General features: G+C 48.9%; 1 protein-coding gene across 3 annotated transcripts in view; it reads left to right on the forward strand.

The window, feature by feature from the left end:
* RORC (RAR related orphan receptor C) overlaps nt 1-14,445 on the forward strand; it is a 93,624-nt gene extending 79,179 nt beyond the window's left edge. For all 3 annotated transcript variants that reach the window (XM_083477187.1, XM_083477186.1, XM_083477188.1), the window contains 8 exons: nt 629-770; nt 2,130-2,645; nt 3,842-3,963; nt 6,932-7,064; nt 10,406-10,513; nt 12,065-12,175; nt 12,952-13,061; nt 13,470-14,445. In XM_083477187.1, coding sequence (XP_083333313.1) covers nt 629-770; nt 2,130-2,645; nt 3,842-3,963; nt 6,932-7,064; nt 10,406-10,513; nt 12,065-12,175; nt 12,952-13,061; nt 13,470-13,634 — 1,407 coding nt within the window. In that variant the 3' untranslated portion in view covers nt 13,635-14,445. The remainder of the gene's footprint in view (nt 1-628; nt 771-2,129; nt 2,646-3,841; nt 3,964-6,931; nt 7,065-10,405; nt 10,514-12,064; nt 12,176-12,951; nt 13,062-13,469) is intronic.
* Nucleotides 14,446-15,648: the final 1,203 nt, after the last annotated feature.

Here is a 15,648-nt window from a genome sequence, read left to right on the forward strand (position 1 = left end):
GGGCCTCATCAGACCTAAATCCGGCCCTGATCCGTAACAAAGTGCAGTTTCCGAGATTCTTTGGAGCAGCGGTTCTCAACCTGTGGATCCCCCCAGATGTTGTTGGACTACAACTCCCATCATCCCTGAGCTCTGGCCTTGCTAGCTAGGGGTGATGGGAGTTGTAGTTCAACAACATCTGGGGACCCACGGGTTGAGAATGGCTTCTTTGGAGGAAGCCGCGATGGTTTAAAGTGGGGTGATAGTGCTTTAAATGGGTAGCGCGGATGATGCCCGTATTCTGAGGGGGTCCATGTTATGTACTGAAGTTCTCACCCTAGGCCAGCAGGGGGATACTGTAGATAGTTTTCACTCAGGTCCACATATGCAAATAAGGGATTGAAAGTGACGTTCAGTGATTGGATAGTTACAGAAAGTGGTTACTGTTGCGTTGTAGTGGAGCTCTATATAAGCAGGCTGGCTGAACCCTTCAGTTCAGTTCTGTTCTGGCCTGTGAATAAACAAGGGCTGTTTGAAGATTTGGTGTGTCGTCTGATATGTTCACCCACAACTTAACAGTCCAACACTCTCTCTCTCTCTCTCTCTCTCTCTCTCTCTCTCTCTCTCTTTCTCGGCCTTCTGCTCTCAGGGTTTCTTCCGGCGGAGCCAGCAAGGGAATGTGACCTATTCTTGCACCCGACAGCAGAACTGCCAAATCGACCGCACCAGCCGAAACCGGTGCCAGCACTGCCGCCTGCAGAAATGTCTCAGCCTCGGCATGTCTCGGGACGGTAAGAGACGGGTTGGTGGCAGGGTGGATAAAAATCAATTGTTTTTAAAAAAATTAATTGGATTCTTATTTTTATTTAAATCAAATTTTTAAAATAAAATGCTTTTGGAGGAAAAATCTTTCTAAGGATAGTTTTCTATTTCCAAAGGCTATTCATCGGGAAATAAGGATTTGTTTTAAGTTTTTCATGTGTGCTAAAACTCAGTCTAAGGTGTTTAAAAACAAACAAACCGTTTAACCACATCGGTTAACAAAAATAGATACATATGCTATAATGTTACTGCTTTAGTTAAATAAATTGCTTAAATTTTTATTAAGGAAATGATTATTTTTCTCCTTCCAATAAAGTACGGCAGAAAAGTTGTCCAAATATAAACAGTGAACTTATTGAACCTCACAATAATTTCATGATTATCTGTCAATGTGTTTCTAATTGTATAACCAAATCAGTGATTTTGATGTAACTGTAACAACTACTCTGGAAATTTATTATTCCAAAAATGAAACCTGCATCTGGTTGTAAAAATATGAGATTGTACCAGCAAGAATGAGTCTTTCTGTAAAAAAAAAGAGAGAGATTTAAATCAAGTCTTACTGACTAGTGTGAATATGGCCTTAATCATGTCAATAATAATAATACAGTGGTACCTCGGGTTAAGTACTTAATTCGTTCCGGAGGTCCGTACTTAACCTGAAACTGTTCTTAACCTGAAGCACCACTTTAGCTAATGGGGCCTCCTGTTGCTGCCGCACCGCCGAAGCATGATTTCTGTTCTTATCCTGAAGCAAAGTTCTTAACCTGAAGCACTATTTCTGGGTTAGTGGAGTCTGTAACCTGAAGCCTCCGTAACCCGAGGTACCACTGTAATAATAATAATAAATATTCATACCCAGCCACTCTGGGCAGCTCCCAACAGAATATTAAAAACACGATAAAACATCAAACATTAAAAACTTCCCTAAAAAGGGCTGCCTTCCTACGTGTTCTAAGTCACATACAGTCATACCTCGGGTTACAGACGCTTCAGGTTATGTTTTTTCAGGTTACGGACCTGCCAAAACCCGGAAGTTCCAGAATGGGTTACTTCTGGGTTTGGGGGGTCATGTATGCGCAGAAGCGCCGAATCGCAACCCACACGTGTGCAGACACGCTGTTGCGGGTTGCGAACGCTGCAGGTTGCGAATGTGCATCCCGCACGGATCACGTTTGCAACCCGAGCCTCCACTGTAGTTGTTTATCCCCTTGACATCTGATGGGAGGGCGTTCCACAGGGCGGGTGCCACCACCAAGAAGGCCCTCTGCCTGGTTCAGGCAGGAACATCCGACCAATGTGTAACAAATCTCATTTTTCCTCCCTAGCCGTCAAATTTGGCCGGATGTCCAAGAAGCAGCGGGACAGCCTCCACGCTGAAGTCCAGAAGCAGCTGCAGCAGCAGCAGCAGCAGGATGGAGAGGCTTCGCCTTACTCTCTGGGTGTCGCCAACGGGCAGTTGAAGTTGGCTCCCCCGCCGGACCTCCTGGAGGCCTCGGCCTGCTCCACCACCGCCCTCCTGAACGGCCAGGCGCGCCTCAGCCAGTGCCCGGACGAGACTGCCACCTTGGCTTACTCCAACGGACTTGCCAAGGCCCAGAGCATTCTGGGAGAGGACCTGCGCGCCCCCTTCACCAAGGAGTACAGCCCTGAGCGCATCAAGATGGAGAGCCGGGGAAGCGTCTATTACGCCCTGGGGACGCAGGCATCGCCGGAGCTCTCGCACCCGGACGCCCACGGGGCCAAGCGGCCGGCGTGCGGCGAGGGGGAGAGCCTCGACTTCTACACCGCCCCCAGCTTCACCAGCCTCTTGGAGTCCCCAAACTCGTCCCTGACGGAGATCGGTGAGTGGAAGGAAGAGGGTGGACTTTTCTAGCTTGGCACTTTTGAGCCACGGCACCGAGGGGTGAAGCAGTATGGGGTTGTCGTGGCCAGGCAGGTCAAAGGCTTGTTGCTGGTTCTGCAACAAGGTCCCTTTCTCCAACGCCATGGTGTCACGGTCCGGTTCATGGGCGATTGAAGTCCCGGCAGGGGACATCAGGACCAGGGGCAGGATGGCGGGGTGGGAGCAGGGACAGGGATCCAGAAGCCAGGAGTCAGGAAGCCAAGAATCCGAGGGTCAGAGAACCAGGAGTCAAGAAGCCGAGGGTCCGAGAGTCAGGAAGCAAGGAGTCACGAAGTCAAGGGTCCGAGGGTCAGGAAGCAAGGAGTCACGAAGTCAAGGGTCCGAGGGTCAGGAAGCAAGGAGTCACGAAGTCAAGGGTCCGAGGGTCAGGAAGCAAGGAGTCACGAAATCAAGGGTCCGAGAGTCAGGAAGCAAGGAGTCACGAAGTCAGGGGTCCGAGGTTCGAGAAGCAAGGAGCCACGAAGTCAAGGGTCCGAGGGTCAGGAAGCAAGGAGCCATGAAGTCAAGGGTCCAAGGGTTGAGAGTAGGGAGTCACCAAGTCAAGGGTCCGAGGAGCAAGAAGCAAGGAGTCACAAAGTCAAGGGTCCAAGGGTCAGGAAGCAAGGAGCCATGAAGTCAAGGGTCCAAGGGTTGAGAGTAGGGAGTCACCAAGTCAAGGGTCCGAGGAGCAAGAAGCAAGGAGTCATGAAGTCAGGGGTCCGAGGGTCAGGAAGCAAGGAGTCACAAAGTCAGGGGTCCGAGGGTCAGGAAGCGAGGAGTCACGAAGTCAGGGGTCCGAGGGTCAAGAAGCGAGGAGTCACGAAGTCAGGGGTCCGAGGGTCAAGAAGCAAGGAGTCACGAAGTCAGAGGTCCGAGGATCAAGAGGCAAGGAGTCACGAAGCCAGGGGTCCGAGGAGCAAGAAGCAAGAAGTCACAAAGTCAAGTCTGAAAGACCGCCCTGTGTTCCGGGTTTTCCCCAGTGGGCGTATGGAAGAACAGGGAATGCGCAGGCTGTGATTTGGGTCGGAAGCACCCACACCCACCACTTCCCCTCTTTTCTGGTGGGGCAGAGGGAGGAGCCAGAGGAGGAGGGGGAGTGGCTAGCCGAGTCCGCGCAAACCCTGACCTGTCCGCCTCTTCCCCGCCGTTCCCCAGAGCACCTCACGCAGAACGTCATCAAGTCCTACCGAGAGACGTGCCAGCTGCGCCTGGAGGACCTCCAGCTGCTGAGATGGGAGACCTTTACCCGGGAGGAAGTGGGGAGCTACCAGAAAAAGGTGAGGGGGCGCTCTCCTCAGTGCCAAAAGGCTCCGCCTCTTTACCGTGGGGTATTGTCTGTAAGCTGCTTTATTATTATTTATTGAATCAATCAATCAATCTTTATTATGGTCCAGAGACAGGAAGGGGACGTCCGAGGGGGGGCACCTAGTAACTCTGGTTTCCACTCAATTGGTGTAGTGGTTAGGAGCGGTAGACTCGTAATCTGGTGAACCAGGTTCGATTCCCCGCTCCTCCACCTGCAGCTGCTGGGTGACCTTGGGCCAGTCACACTTCTCTGAAGTCTCTCAACCCCACTTCCCTCACAGAGTGTTTGTTGTGGGGGAGGAAGAGAAAGGAGATTGTTGGCCACTTTGAGACCCCTTCGGGTAGTGATAAAGTGGGATATCAAATCCAAACTCTTCTTCTTCTTCTTCTTCTTCTTCTTCTTCTTCTTCTTCGTCTTCTTCTTCTACTGAGCGCTCAGTTTTCGAGCAGCTAGCGCTGGGGATCACTTTGCATCTGGAATCCAAGAGTATCATTCTTGTTTCAGCTTATATCGCACCATATCCAGTGCAAACACAGATCGAGAGCACATGGCGTAAATTCCACAGTTTCCTTTAATGGTAAAGGTACCCCTGACCATTAGGTCCAGTCGCGGATGACTCTGGGGTTGCATGCTCTTCTCGCTCTATAGGAGCCGGCGTTTGTCAGCAGACAGCTTCCGGGTCATGTGGCCAGCATGACTAAGCCGCTTCTGGCGAACCAGAGCACCACACGGAAACGCCATTTACCTTCCCGCCGGAGCAGTACCTCTTTATCTACTTGCACTTTGACGTGCTTTCGAACTGCTAGGTGGGCAGGAGCAGGGACCGAGCAACGGGAGCTCACCCCATTGTGGGGATTCAAACCACCGACCTTCTGATCGGCAAGCCCTAGGCTCTGTGATTTAACCCACAGCGCCACCGGCGTCCCTAGTTTCCTTTACTCCCTACAAACTAAGTACCCCAGATCGCCATTTTACATAATAGGAGATATGAATGCCAGAATAGGCTCAAATGATGATAGCCTGGAAATAAAATTCCCAATATTAAGAGATCTAAAGGAAAGTAGCATCCTCTTTCTAAACCCACCCCCTCGTAGACATTCAAAAGATTCTCAAATCAACTATGCTGGCTTCTGCCCAGCTTTTTTACAAATAAGTCTTAACCTTATCATTGTTAATGGAGTGCTCCTCGGAGACAGAGAAGGTGAGTACACATTCATAAATACAAATGGAGCCAGCACAGTAGACTACTGTCTCACTAACAGGGAGGCTTTCGAATCAATTAAAAAATTCAACATCGATATTAGGACTGAAAGCGATCACCTACCTCTAATCGTTTCCACTACTGGCCAAAATTCAATTCAGCGCTCTTAGGTAGAACACGAGGAAATAGATAAAGCAAATGATCCATCATTGCGCAGAAAAAAATGGACACCTGAGATCGCAATTGCAGCTGAGAAGAGATGGAATTCACAAACTGCAGTTAAGACCAGTTATGATTAACAATTTATCAATAGATTAATAAGCCCTGACGGCTTACGAAAATCTCATTGAGTCCTAGCAGGATGTGGTCTCTGTCAACATAAACTCAGCCGGCAAGCCTGTTGCGTGGCGAGTCCCCTCCCCCCTTGTGAAATGAAGACACAGGACACATTATTTAAGGCTAATGGGTGTAAAAGGCCACAAGTTTATTGATTACAGGAATTGAGAGGTATTGGCCTTAGGCATTGGTTCCTATCGACTACCTGGCATGGAGACCGGGAAGGGTTAACCACCAGCCGGGGGAGTCCTGCTGAAGTACGCCAACTAGGACCCCCCCGGGTGTCACCGCTTGGGGGCGTGCCTTAGGCCCACACCTCCATAGGCTTTGGACAGGGCAACGCCCCCCGGAGTCCTTTATCGGACTACCCTTCGCCTTGGGGGAAGGTGATGGCGCTTCCTTCCCCCCTTCATTTGCATAACAATGACCCCTGCCAATGCCTAACCGCCAATACCGGGAAAGTTGTGACGTTTGCTACGAGGTAGGCGAAAAAACCAAATGGCTGGATATTTGCCAAACGGAAAAATTCCTACCAGGCCCCTTGCGGCAACCAACCGGAGTCCATAGCAAGGTCAACGCTGGCTAAACCTAAGGGAGGGTGGGATGGGAAGCCGCAGCAGCTGGAACGGGGAAAAGAGGGCAGTCCCCGGGCGCGCCAGCCTTAAATGTGCTAGGCCACGCCTCCCCGGCCTGTTGATTGGCTGGCCGGGGCATTGACGCGCCCGAGGATTCCCCTACTCTCACGGGGGCTGTGAGCCAGCCCCCGCGTGCATGGAGAAGGGGTGGGCCCGCAACCCCACCTCTTCCCCAGCTCGGAAGTGGCTCTATTGAATTTATATACCACCCTATACTTGGGGGGGGGGGTCTCAGGGCGGTTTGCAGAATTAAATCAAGGCTTCTGTGACTGTGCCAGTTCTGCAGATTGAACCAGCCGAGTGGGCAAATTGGGGGGGCGAGGCGATCTCACAGGTGAACTAGTCTCAAGCCCTTAAGGGCTATTATTTATACACTAATGGTAACACCCCAGACTTGGCGCAATTCCTCTCCCTCGCTGCCAACACCACCGTGCGTAAGCATTCTGTTGGCGTGCGCTTAATTTGGTGGAATGCCTAAGCCGGTGCGGAACGGGGCGGTTTGGGGCGAGCGAGAAAGCTCCCTTTGATTTCAGCCGCTCCCGTTGAGTAACGAGTGATCCTTTGCTCTGTGCATGCCTTGAATGACTGAACCAGTGACTCAGCCTGGCAGATGGGCCAGGGAGGCGGGCAAGTCAGCTCTCAGCACCAGCCTTGGGATGAATCCCTCTCTTTTGCTTGCTCACTGTGATTTACTGCTGGCTCGTTCCTGTCCCTATAGTGGGTTTTCCCTCCCATCCCAATCTCTCTCTCTCTCTCTCTCCTTCCAGTCCATGGAAGAGATGTGGGAGCGCTGCGCCTGCCGCATCACCGAGGCCATACAGTACGTGGTGGAGTTCGCCAAACGCATGGATAGCTTCATGGACCTGTGCCAAAACGACCAGATCGTGCTCCTCAAAGCGGGTGAGGAACGGAGCTTCTTTGGGCGGGTCGCAGTTAGGCTTCTGTAGCTGCCGGACATTTTATGGAGCCAAATCAGCTGAGAAAGGAAGAGGAGAATCCATGTGGCTTTGGCCCAGGCTATCTGCAAGGTCACACCTCCTGATACATACCTGCCCAGGAGCTTAAAATCCTCATCTCTCGTTCCCATCGATATCACAGACTGACACAGGAGAGAGAGCCTTTTCTGTGGCTGCTCCCAGATGGCGGAATCCCCTTCCAAGATAATCTTTATTTTTTAATACATTTTTATTCATTTTTAAAATATTAATTAACATTCATACAACAGAACTTCTCATCTTATGCAATATTTTTTGGGCTTCCGTCAACACCTCTGATGATTTTACGTACTTACTATGCATTTCTTAATTTCATATTACCTTTAAATATCTTTAACTAATAATTCTCATTGTCTTTTTTTTTTTTTTTGCAATATTTCTAATAATTCACCTTACAAAACTTCTTGCAAACCTACTAGCATAATATGTTCGTCACAATTACTTTTCAAATAGTCTGTAAATTTACTCCAGTCTTATGAGAATCTCTGGTCCTGCAGGTTTCGAATCCTTCCTCTTAGTTTATCTAATTCTGCATAGTCCGTCATTTTCATCCTCCAATTCTTCTTTCGTCGGTAATTCTTCACTGCAGTAGTATTAGCAATAGTATTCTCGCTGCAGGCTTTGCGTATAAGAACAACTTCCAATCCTTTCTATTTATATCATCTCCTACAATGCCAAGTAAAAATGCTTCTGGTTTCTTAATAAATGTATATTTCAACTTTTTTTTTCATCTCATTGTAAATCGTTTCCCAGAAGCTTTTCCCTCCCAAGAGAATCTAGACTGGCTCCTTTTTGGTTATATTTCTGCCTTCTGGCTAAAACCCGGAGACAGACCTTTGGGAAACGAGAAGGAAGCAGCGAGAGGCAGGGAAAATTCGTTTTCGTTTGGGGAGAGAGCTGAGGATTTAGGCCCAAGTCTGAGATGAGTTTTGAATTCCTGCTATGGCAATGGTCATAGAATCCTAGAATTGTAGATTAGGAAGGGGCCACGAGGGTCATCTAGTCCAACCCCAAGCAATGCAGGAATCTTTCGCCCAACCTGGGATTCGAATCCGCAACCCTAAGATTAAGAGTCTCCTGCTGTACTGACTGAGACATCCCAGCTCACGTCTGAGGGCTAAGGAGGTGGCGTTTGTGCTTCTTCCAAGTCTCCACTTTCCCAACTCTCTTTATCTGCCTTTTTAACTGCTGGCACCCAGGGTGGGAGAAATATTCCATTCATTCTGTACACAATCCTACCCAACTCCCGAGAAAATAGCACTTTTACAGCCGCTCTCGGAAATTCGCAGCTCTCTGGATTTTGCAGCGTAGTTAAACAACTCACACATGCACGCCCTGCAAATTGGTGGTCTACAGCACAGTTTTACTCAGTAGACCCACCGAAATGATTGGAACCACCTTCAACGAGCCCCCTCTGAAGACGACAAGCGGTGGGTGCAAACCCAGTGTATTGGGGGGAAAGTTTGGATTAAAAATGGGTATACAGTGGTGCCTCACAAGACGAAATTAATTTGTTCCATGAGTTTTTTCATCTAGCGAATTTTTCGTCTTGCGAAGCACGAAATCCCATAGGAATGCATTGAAATTCAATTAATGCGTTCCTATGGTCAAAAATAGGCCAAACAAAGCCAAATTTGGTACAACAAGAGTTTATTAAGTGCTCTTTAAAGTCACACATACTGTAAACAGCATTTCAAAAATTGAAGGAACAATAAATTAAGTTTCTAAACATGACAGAAAAACATTTAAAAATCAACAAAGTGTACAGTACATTTTCTAAGACTCTGGGGGACAACTCAAAGAAGGTTCCTCTTCCACTCTTTGCTTCTTTCTGAAGAACCCCCTCCCCAACTGTTCCCCCAGCCACCCACCACACAGAAATTCAAATCCAGATTTTTTTAAAAAAAACAGCAGAGTGGCCCAATGGTCACAGAAAATCAGAAAAATGCAGGAAAAAACCACACAAGCTTCCAGATTCTTGCAAACCCCTCCTCAACTGTTCCCCCAGCCACCCACCACACAGAAATTCAAATCCAGAATTTTTTTTAAAAAAAACAGCAGAGTGGCCCAATGGTCACAGAAAATCATAAAAATGCAGAAAAAAAACACACAAGCTTCCAGATTCTTGCAAACCAACTCCCCAACACCAAGTCCTTGAATTCCAAACACCCCAACCAAAAATCAAAAACCCCCCAAAAAATTTTAAAAGTTTAACTTACCAAATGGCTGCAAAAGAAGTTTTGGAAAAGCTTCAAAAATCACCAAAGTCTTCAAAAACCTCAAAAAAGGCTACCACACCTCGTTCTATGAGTTGCTCCTCGAAGTCAAGTCGCAACTGTATTAACGGTGTTAAGAAAAAGGAAACAAACTTGCAAGACGTTTTCGTTTTTCGTCTTGCGAAGCAAGCCCATAGGGAAATTCGTCTTGCGAAGCAGCTCAAAAAAACGCAAAACCCTTTCGTCTAGCGAGTTTTTTGTCTTGCGAGGCATTCGTCTTGCGGGGCACCACTGTATTTGCAAAAATAATACAGTGCAGTGTATTGTGGTATTAAATTGCTTGAAAACATATTATGTTGGGCAAGGAGAAAGGCAAACATTAATATGCTGACCTGATTTGGTGAAGAAATTTTTTTGAATCTTAAACTACAGACTAGAAAAGCCTCCAAAGATCAGACTTTCCAAGAGCAAATTTTGGAATTTATGAAAGATAATAAGCAAGGTTTGCAGAGTCTTGCAATTGAGGTCAGAGCACTGTCTCCAGGAATTTAAAAAAGACTTTGGAATTTTGCGCAAAGACCTCCGAGAGGTTAAAACAGAAGTGGGAGGTTTGCAAAAAAAGGGCATTAGAGATTGAAAATGTTCAAATTACAGATTTAGAAAGATTACAGGAAGAATCACAATCTGCAATAGCTTTTTTACAGCTTAGGGAAGCTGATTCAGTGAAGATATTTTTTTAAAATCTCAAACTGGTGAACGAGGTTGGAGGAATGAAAAACTGGGTGTCCACTAGGGCCACCCTTAGATGATACTTGCTTTGGGGGGGGGTCTCTTCCCAGTCTAGTCCTGGGAATGAGTCCCCCCTATCTCCCCACCCACCCTGAAAAGGGGTGCCCAACTTGGCTGCCCCCCACATTCCCACCTCCTTCCAAAGGTGAGGCAGGTTTTGAGAGAAAACTCTGCACCTTCCTCTTTTTGCTTCATCCTCACCTTTTAAGTCTTTATTTTCGTTTTGCTTCCGCCCCGCCAGGTGCCATGGAAGTAGTTCTGGTGAGAATGTGTCGTGCCTTCAATTCCGAGAACCGGACGGTCTTCTTTGAAGGGAAATACGCCGGCCCAGAGCTCTTCAAATCCCTCGGTATGACGCCGACCGTCATCTCAGGACGATAGACTAAAAAAACGGGATGAGCCCGCTATGGGTCCCAAGGCCAATAGTTGTGCCATCGAAAAGAAGTTGAGGAAAGGGGGATAAGTCTTTGGAGGAGGAGTTGCCAGGCTAGAGCAGGCCGTGCTTTGAGCTCTCAGCTTGGCCTACCTCGGAAGTTTGTTGTGGGGATTTAAAAAGGGGGTGGACAGACCCACGTATTTGCCACCTTGAGCTCCGGGCAGGGAAAGGTGAGATATGAACACGCCCCCCCCCAAAAAAAAATTTTAAAAAAGGAAATGTCCATTAAAGCTGAGCACCAAACAGGCCGATAATTAACTGAGAATGCATCTCTGCTACTCTCTCATGTGTGTTTAACTTAGATTACATGGGAGGGGTATTCAGTTGCAAATCTTCATTTTGCGGGAGTTGTCTTTGTTCTCAAGCCGCCTTTTGCAGATGCTTCTCTCTGTGGAGATGCAGGCTGCATGGAGAGAAAGAACTTTGATTTCTGTTCTGTTTGGAGTAATTTTACATTTCTAAGATGATGTACCTGTGCTTGGACAAGCACACATACCTATTTATCTACTTGCACTTTGACGTGCTTTCGAACTGCTAGGTTGGCAGGAGCTGGGGCCGAGCAACGGGAGCTCACCCCATCGCGGGGATTCGAACCGCCGACCTTCTGATCGGCAAGCCCTAGGCTCTGTGGTTTAGACCACAGCGCCACCCGCGTCCCCTGAGCGCCAAACAGGCTGATAATTAACTGAGAATGCATCTCTGCTACTCTCTCATGTGTGTTTAACTTAAATTACACGGGAGGGGTATTCAGTTGCAAATCTCCATTTTGCGGGAGTTGTCTTTGTCCTCAAGCCGCCTTGTGCTGATGCTTCTCTCTGTGGAGATGCAGGCTGCATGGAGAGAAAGAACTTTGATTTCAGTTCTGTTTGGAGTAATTTTACATTTCTAAGAAGATGTACCTGTGCTTCGACAAGCACATGATTTTGTGCAACTATTTGAACGTATCGCTATTGTTGTAAGTCTGTTTTGAAGAAAGTTCTGCTTTATTAAAGCTTTTGGAACCCAAATAAATAGAGATAAAGTAAAGGTAAAAGTACCCCTGACCTTTAGGTCCAGTCATGGCTGACTCTGGGGTTGCGGCGCTCATCTCACTTTACTGGCCGAGGGAGCCGGCGTACAGCTTCCGGGTCATGTGGCCAGCAGGACTAAGCCGCTTCTGGCAAACCAGAGCAGCGCACGGAAACGCCGTTTACCTTCCCGCCAGAGCGGTACCTATTTATCTACTTGCACTTTTACATGCTTTTGAACTGCTAGGTTGGCAGGAGCAGGGACTGAGCAATGGAAGCTCGCCCCGTCGCAGGGATTCAAACCACCGATCTTCTGATCAGCAAGTCCTAGGCTCTGTGGTTTAACCCACAGCGCCACCCGCGTCCCTAGAAATAGAGATAGGAACGCACTAATAAATAGGTTGATTATCTTTTTGCTGTTGTCACTGATCCAAGTCTCCCCATCTTCCACCTCCAGGATGCAACGAGTTGATCAACTCCATCTTCGACTTTGCTCACAGTCTCTGCGCTCTGCACTTCTCTGAGAACGAAATGGCCCTCTTCACGGCGCTGGTGCTTATTAACTCAAGTAAGAGGCTGCCGATTCATCCTGCGCCGTGTTTGAGGAAGTCGCTGGAGGTGGCAGAGGGCGGGGTCCTTGTGGCTGGGAGGGGCCACCTGACTTCAGCTCCCAGCATGCCCCGGTGGAGAAGTCTGTGCTGTAATCTTTTTGCTACACTTGCACTTTCTTCCCCCTACTTTGCCCCCAAAGGATCCTGGGAGTTGTAGTTTACTTACAATCCTACCTATACTGCCTTATGTAGCTGCCTTAAATATACCAGAGAGGTCTCTTCTGGTCTGCTGCAGGAGGTTAATGGCGGTGAGCTCCGTGTCGTCCGATTAAATGATTACACGGTCCCGGCAAAATAGGGCTTGAGGGTGCCGCCAGGGCTTGGCGCACCCCTCAGAAACCCCCCACAGAAGAGTGGGGACCCTAAAGTTCCAGCAGAGCGAAGAAACTCACCCCCTTAAATATAACAGAGAGGTCAGACCAAGCGGTTTGATCTCAACCCAGTTATTATCCGCAATGGAGAGGGGCACTGAGAAAATCCAGTGGTGGGGGTGGTCTGGGAGAGTCCTGAGAGCCGGGTAAAGAGCCCTGGAGGGCCTCATCCAGCCCCCAGGACTGAGGTTCCTCACCACAAATGTTGATGTTTGCTTTGAACAGCCAGTTGATCTGCATGTTCGAAAGAGGCCAGGTGTCGCTTGCAGACGATTCACTGCTCACCCCAGGCGAATTGTAAGCCGGCCAGCTTTCCCAACAGCCGCAATGGACTCTTTCCAAGTTTTTGTCCTTCCTTGCAGATCGTCCCTGGTTGCAAGAGAAGAGCAAGGTGGAGCGTCTGCAGAACAATCTGGAGTTGGCCTTCAGGCACATGTTGCGGAAAAACCACCGGGAAGGCATCCTGGCCAAGGTGCGTATCTGCTGGGGACTTTGCTGGGTGCATGTGAGAGAGACCCTCCCCCTGTCTTAAGCACCTCCTCTCCCTCCGTTAAACACCTCACCTAGATCACCGGCTACCTGTACTGCTTGCCTGCCTGCTTGCCGGCTATTCTATTATCACGCTGGAGTTGATGCTGCCACCTATTGGCAGCTACACAGACTGCAGCATGACAACAACCTTACGTTTTTATGTCTATAGGAAGATATATCAACCTCTCCCTCCTTGTCCGCTTGCCTGCCTGCCTGCCATTCTGTCGTCATGCTGGAGTTGATGTGGCCACCTTTTGCCAGCTGCGCAGACTGCAGCATGACGACAGCCTTACATTGTTATGTATATAGGAAGATATATGTAATCTCTCTCTCTTCTCGCTTCCGACAGTTACCCCCCAAAGGGAAGCTTCGAAGCCTCTGCTGCCAGCATGTGGAGAAGCTGCGTTCCTTTCGCCAGATGTACCCCATCATTGTCCACGCCGTCTTTCCGCCCCTGTACAAAGAGCTCTTCAGCGCAGACTGCGACCCTCTACAGGGAACAGCAGGGGTATAATCCCCCTGCTCCCAGCAGGGCGAGGACCCTCTCTCTCTCTGCCTTTCTCCAGCTTCTCCTCTGCAACCGACACCAGAGCGGGAAGGGGCAGGAGGTGGTAACCAAGACCGAAACAATCTTGCTGCCATCTTTGCCTGCCCAAAACGGAGCAGAGCAGCTGGAGCGGAACGCCTGGGTTTTGTGCTCGAAAGATCCCCACTTCTGACACCAGCTTTGGTACGCAACCTCGACCGCATCTCTTCGTCCCTGGATAAGCACGGAGCGAGCCCACACTACCCCCTCAGAGGAAACCGCGGGGCTGAGGGACTAGGCAACATGTGTGAGAGCTGCTTTGGAAAGCATTTGGAAGCTGTGGAAGCTTAAAAGTATTAAGTAAGGGGAGGGTCTTGTGGACAAACAGCACTCCTAGCGTGAGGAAGCTCTCGCCGTGATGAAGTCTCCCTGGAGGGGCAAAGTCCAATTAGCTGCCCACGTTGTAACGCCGTGGCCAAAATGGCCGACTTAGGTAGCCAAGAAATACCTCATTTTTGCTGCCTAATGGCACAAGACTCAACCAAGCTGTTCTGTTTTTTGTTTTTTCTTGAAACCAAGTTTTTAAGAAATAATAATATATATATATATATATATTGTGGACAAATGTGGTTCTATAAGATAGATCTCTATTTTTCAGTGTCTGTCCGCTTCTGTATTTGATAACGAAAGAGTCTCTTGTCTTTTTCTCTCATTGTGTGTGTGTCTCACACACATGCTGACCTCTTGGTTTAGATTCTAACTCACCAGCAACTTCCAAAAACCAACAACCCCCCGCAAACCTCATATCCTGCTGCTTTCGCTTTCTTTTAAAACGGGAGGGGGGGGAAATATTGGCACATATGCACGAAACCCAAATGCTTTTGGGTAACTTTTGCCCAAGCAGTTTCCCGATGAACTGGAGTAGTTGCCTGCAGTGGCGTAGCGTGAGTTGTCAGCACCCGGGGCAAGGCAAGTAATTTGCGCCCCCTAATCCGTGGATTTGCACCCCCTAACCCGTGGATTTGCACCCCCTAACCCGTGGATTTGCGCCCCCTAACCCCCAGATGTTGCGCCCGGTGCGGCCGGCCCCCCCCTGCACCCCCCACGCTACGCCACTGGTTGCCTGGGGTTGCCTCACGTCAAATGTCTCGCGAAGCCCATGCCACCTTCTGCCACGCTCCTCCTGTGCTTAAAACAAGATTGGGCACAAAACGGTCGACGGAAGGATGTCGACAGGTTGTGCGGTTTCTGTGAGGGAAGTGAGGAGGTCAGGCTGCCTGGGAAGAAACCTCCCGTGTGGCTTAAGCACAGAAGGGGCCATTGTGTTTGTAGGACAGCAACAAAAATGGAAACTGAGGCTGGATCGGGACTGGATAGCCCAGGAAGGAGGGGAATAGCTTCAAAACTTGACTTGAATTAACCAAGTCACATTTTTCTGTAGCTTCCACCCCCCCACCCCCGCCAGCAACTTCCAGTCTTGCTTAACCAGCCCTCACAGCTTTCCTTCACCCCAAACCACACCTGCACTTAAAAACTTTTATCAGTCTTGTACCAGTTTAACATTTGCCTCAACAAAGCCTGGGAATTGTAATTTGCACAGAAATGGGGGGGGGCCGTGTGGAAAATTCCTTGTCTCTTCTTCCGGAACGGGGTTGAGAAGGGGGAGACTGTTACCGCTGGGTGATGCAAACCTACCTTTTTCTTGTATCTTTTGTTAGGACTGTCTCTCAGTTAAAGTACGCTTAGTCAGTTTGTTGTATGGGTTTGGATCGGCGGATTAAATCCGCCTATGAATTACGTGAGAGGTCAGAAAGCAAAAATAAAAGCAAAATAAAAGCACCAGCCTCCCTTTTTTGGCCTCATGTTCCCTTGTTTGATGCGTTCCCTTCTTCTGATCTACGGCCCTCCAAATGTTGTTGGACTCTTGGGGGGGGGTATCCCAAAACCTCTCTGAATTTTATTTTTAAAAAGTTCTGCTGGTGACAAACATCACAGGGATGCT

The sequence above is a fragment of the Podarcis liolepis genome, assembly GCF_965112155.1.
Source record: "Podarcis liolepis genome assembly, chromosome: 15".
Lineage (NCBI taxonomy): Eukaryota > Metazoa > Chordata > Lepidosauria > Squamata > Lacertidae > Podarcis > Podarcis liolepis.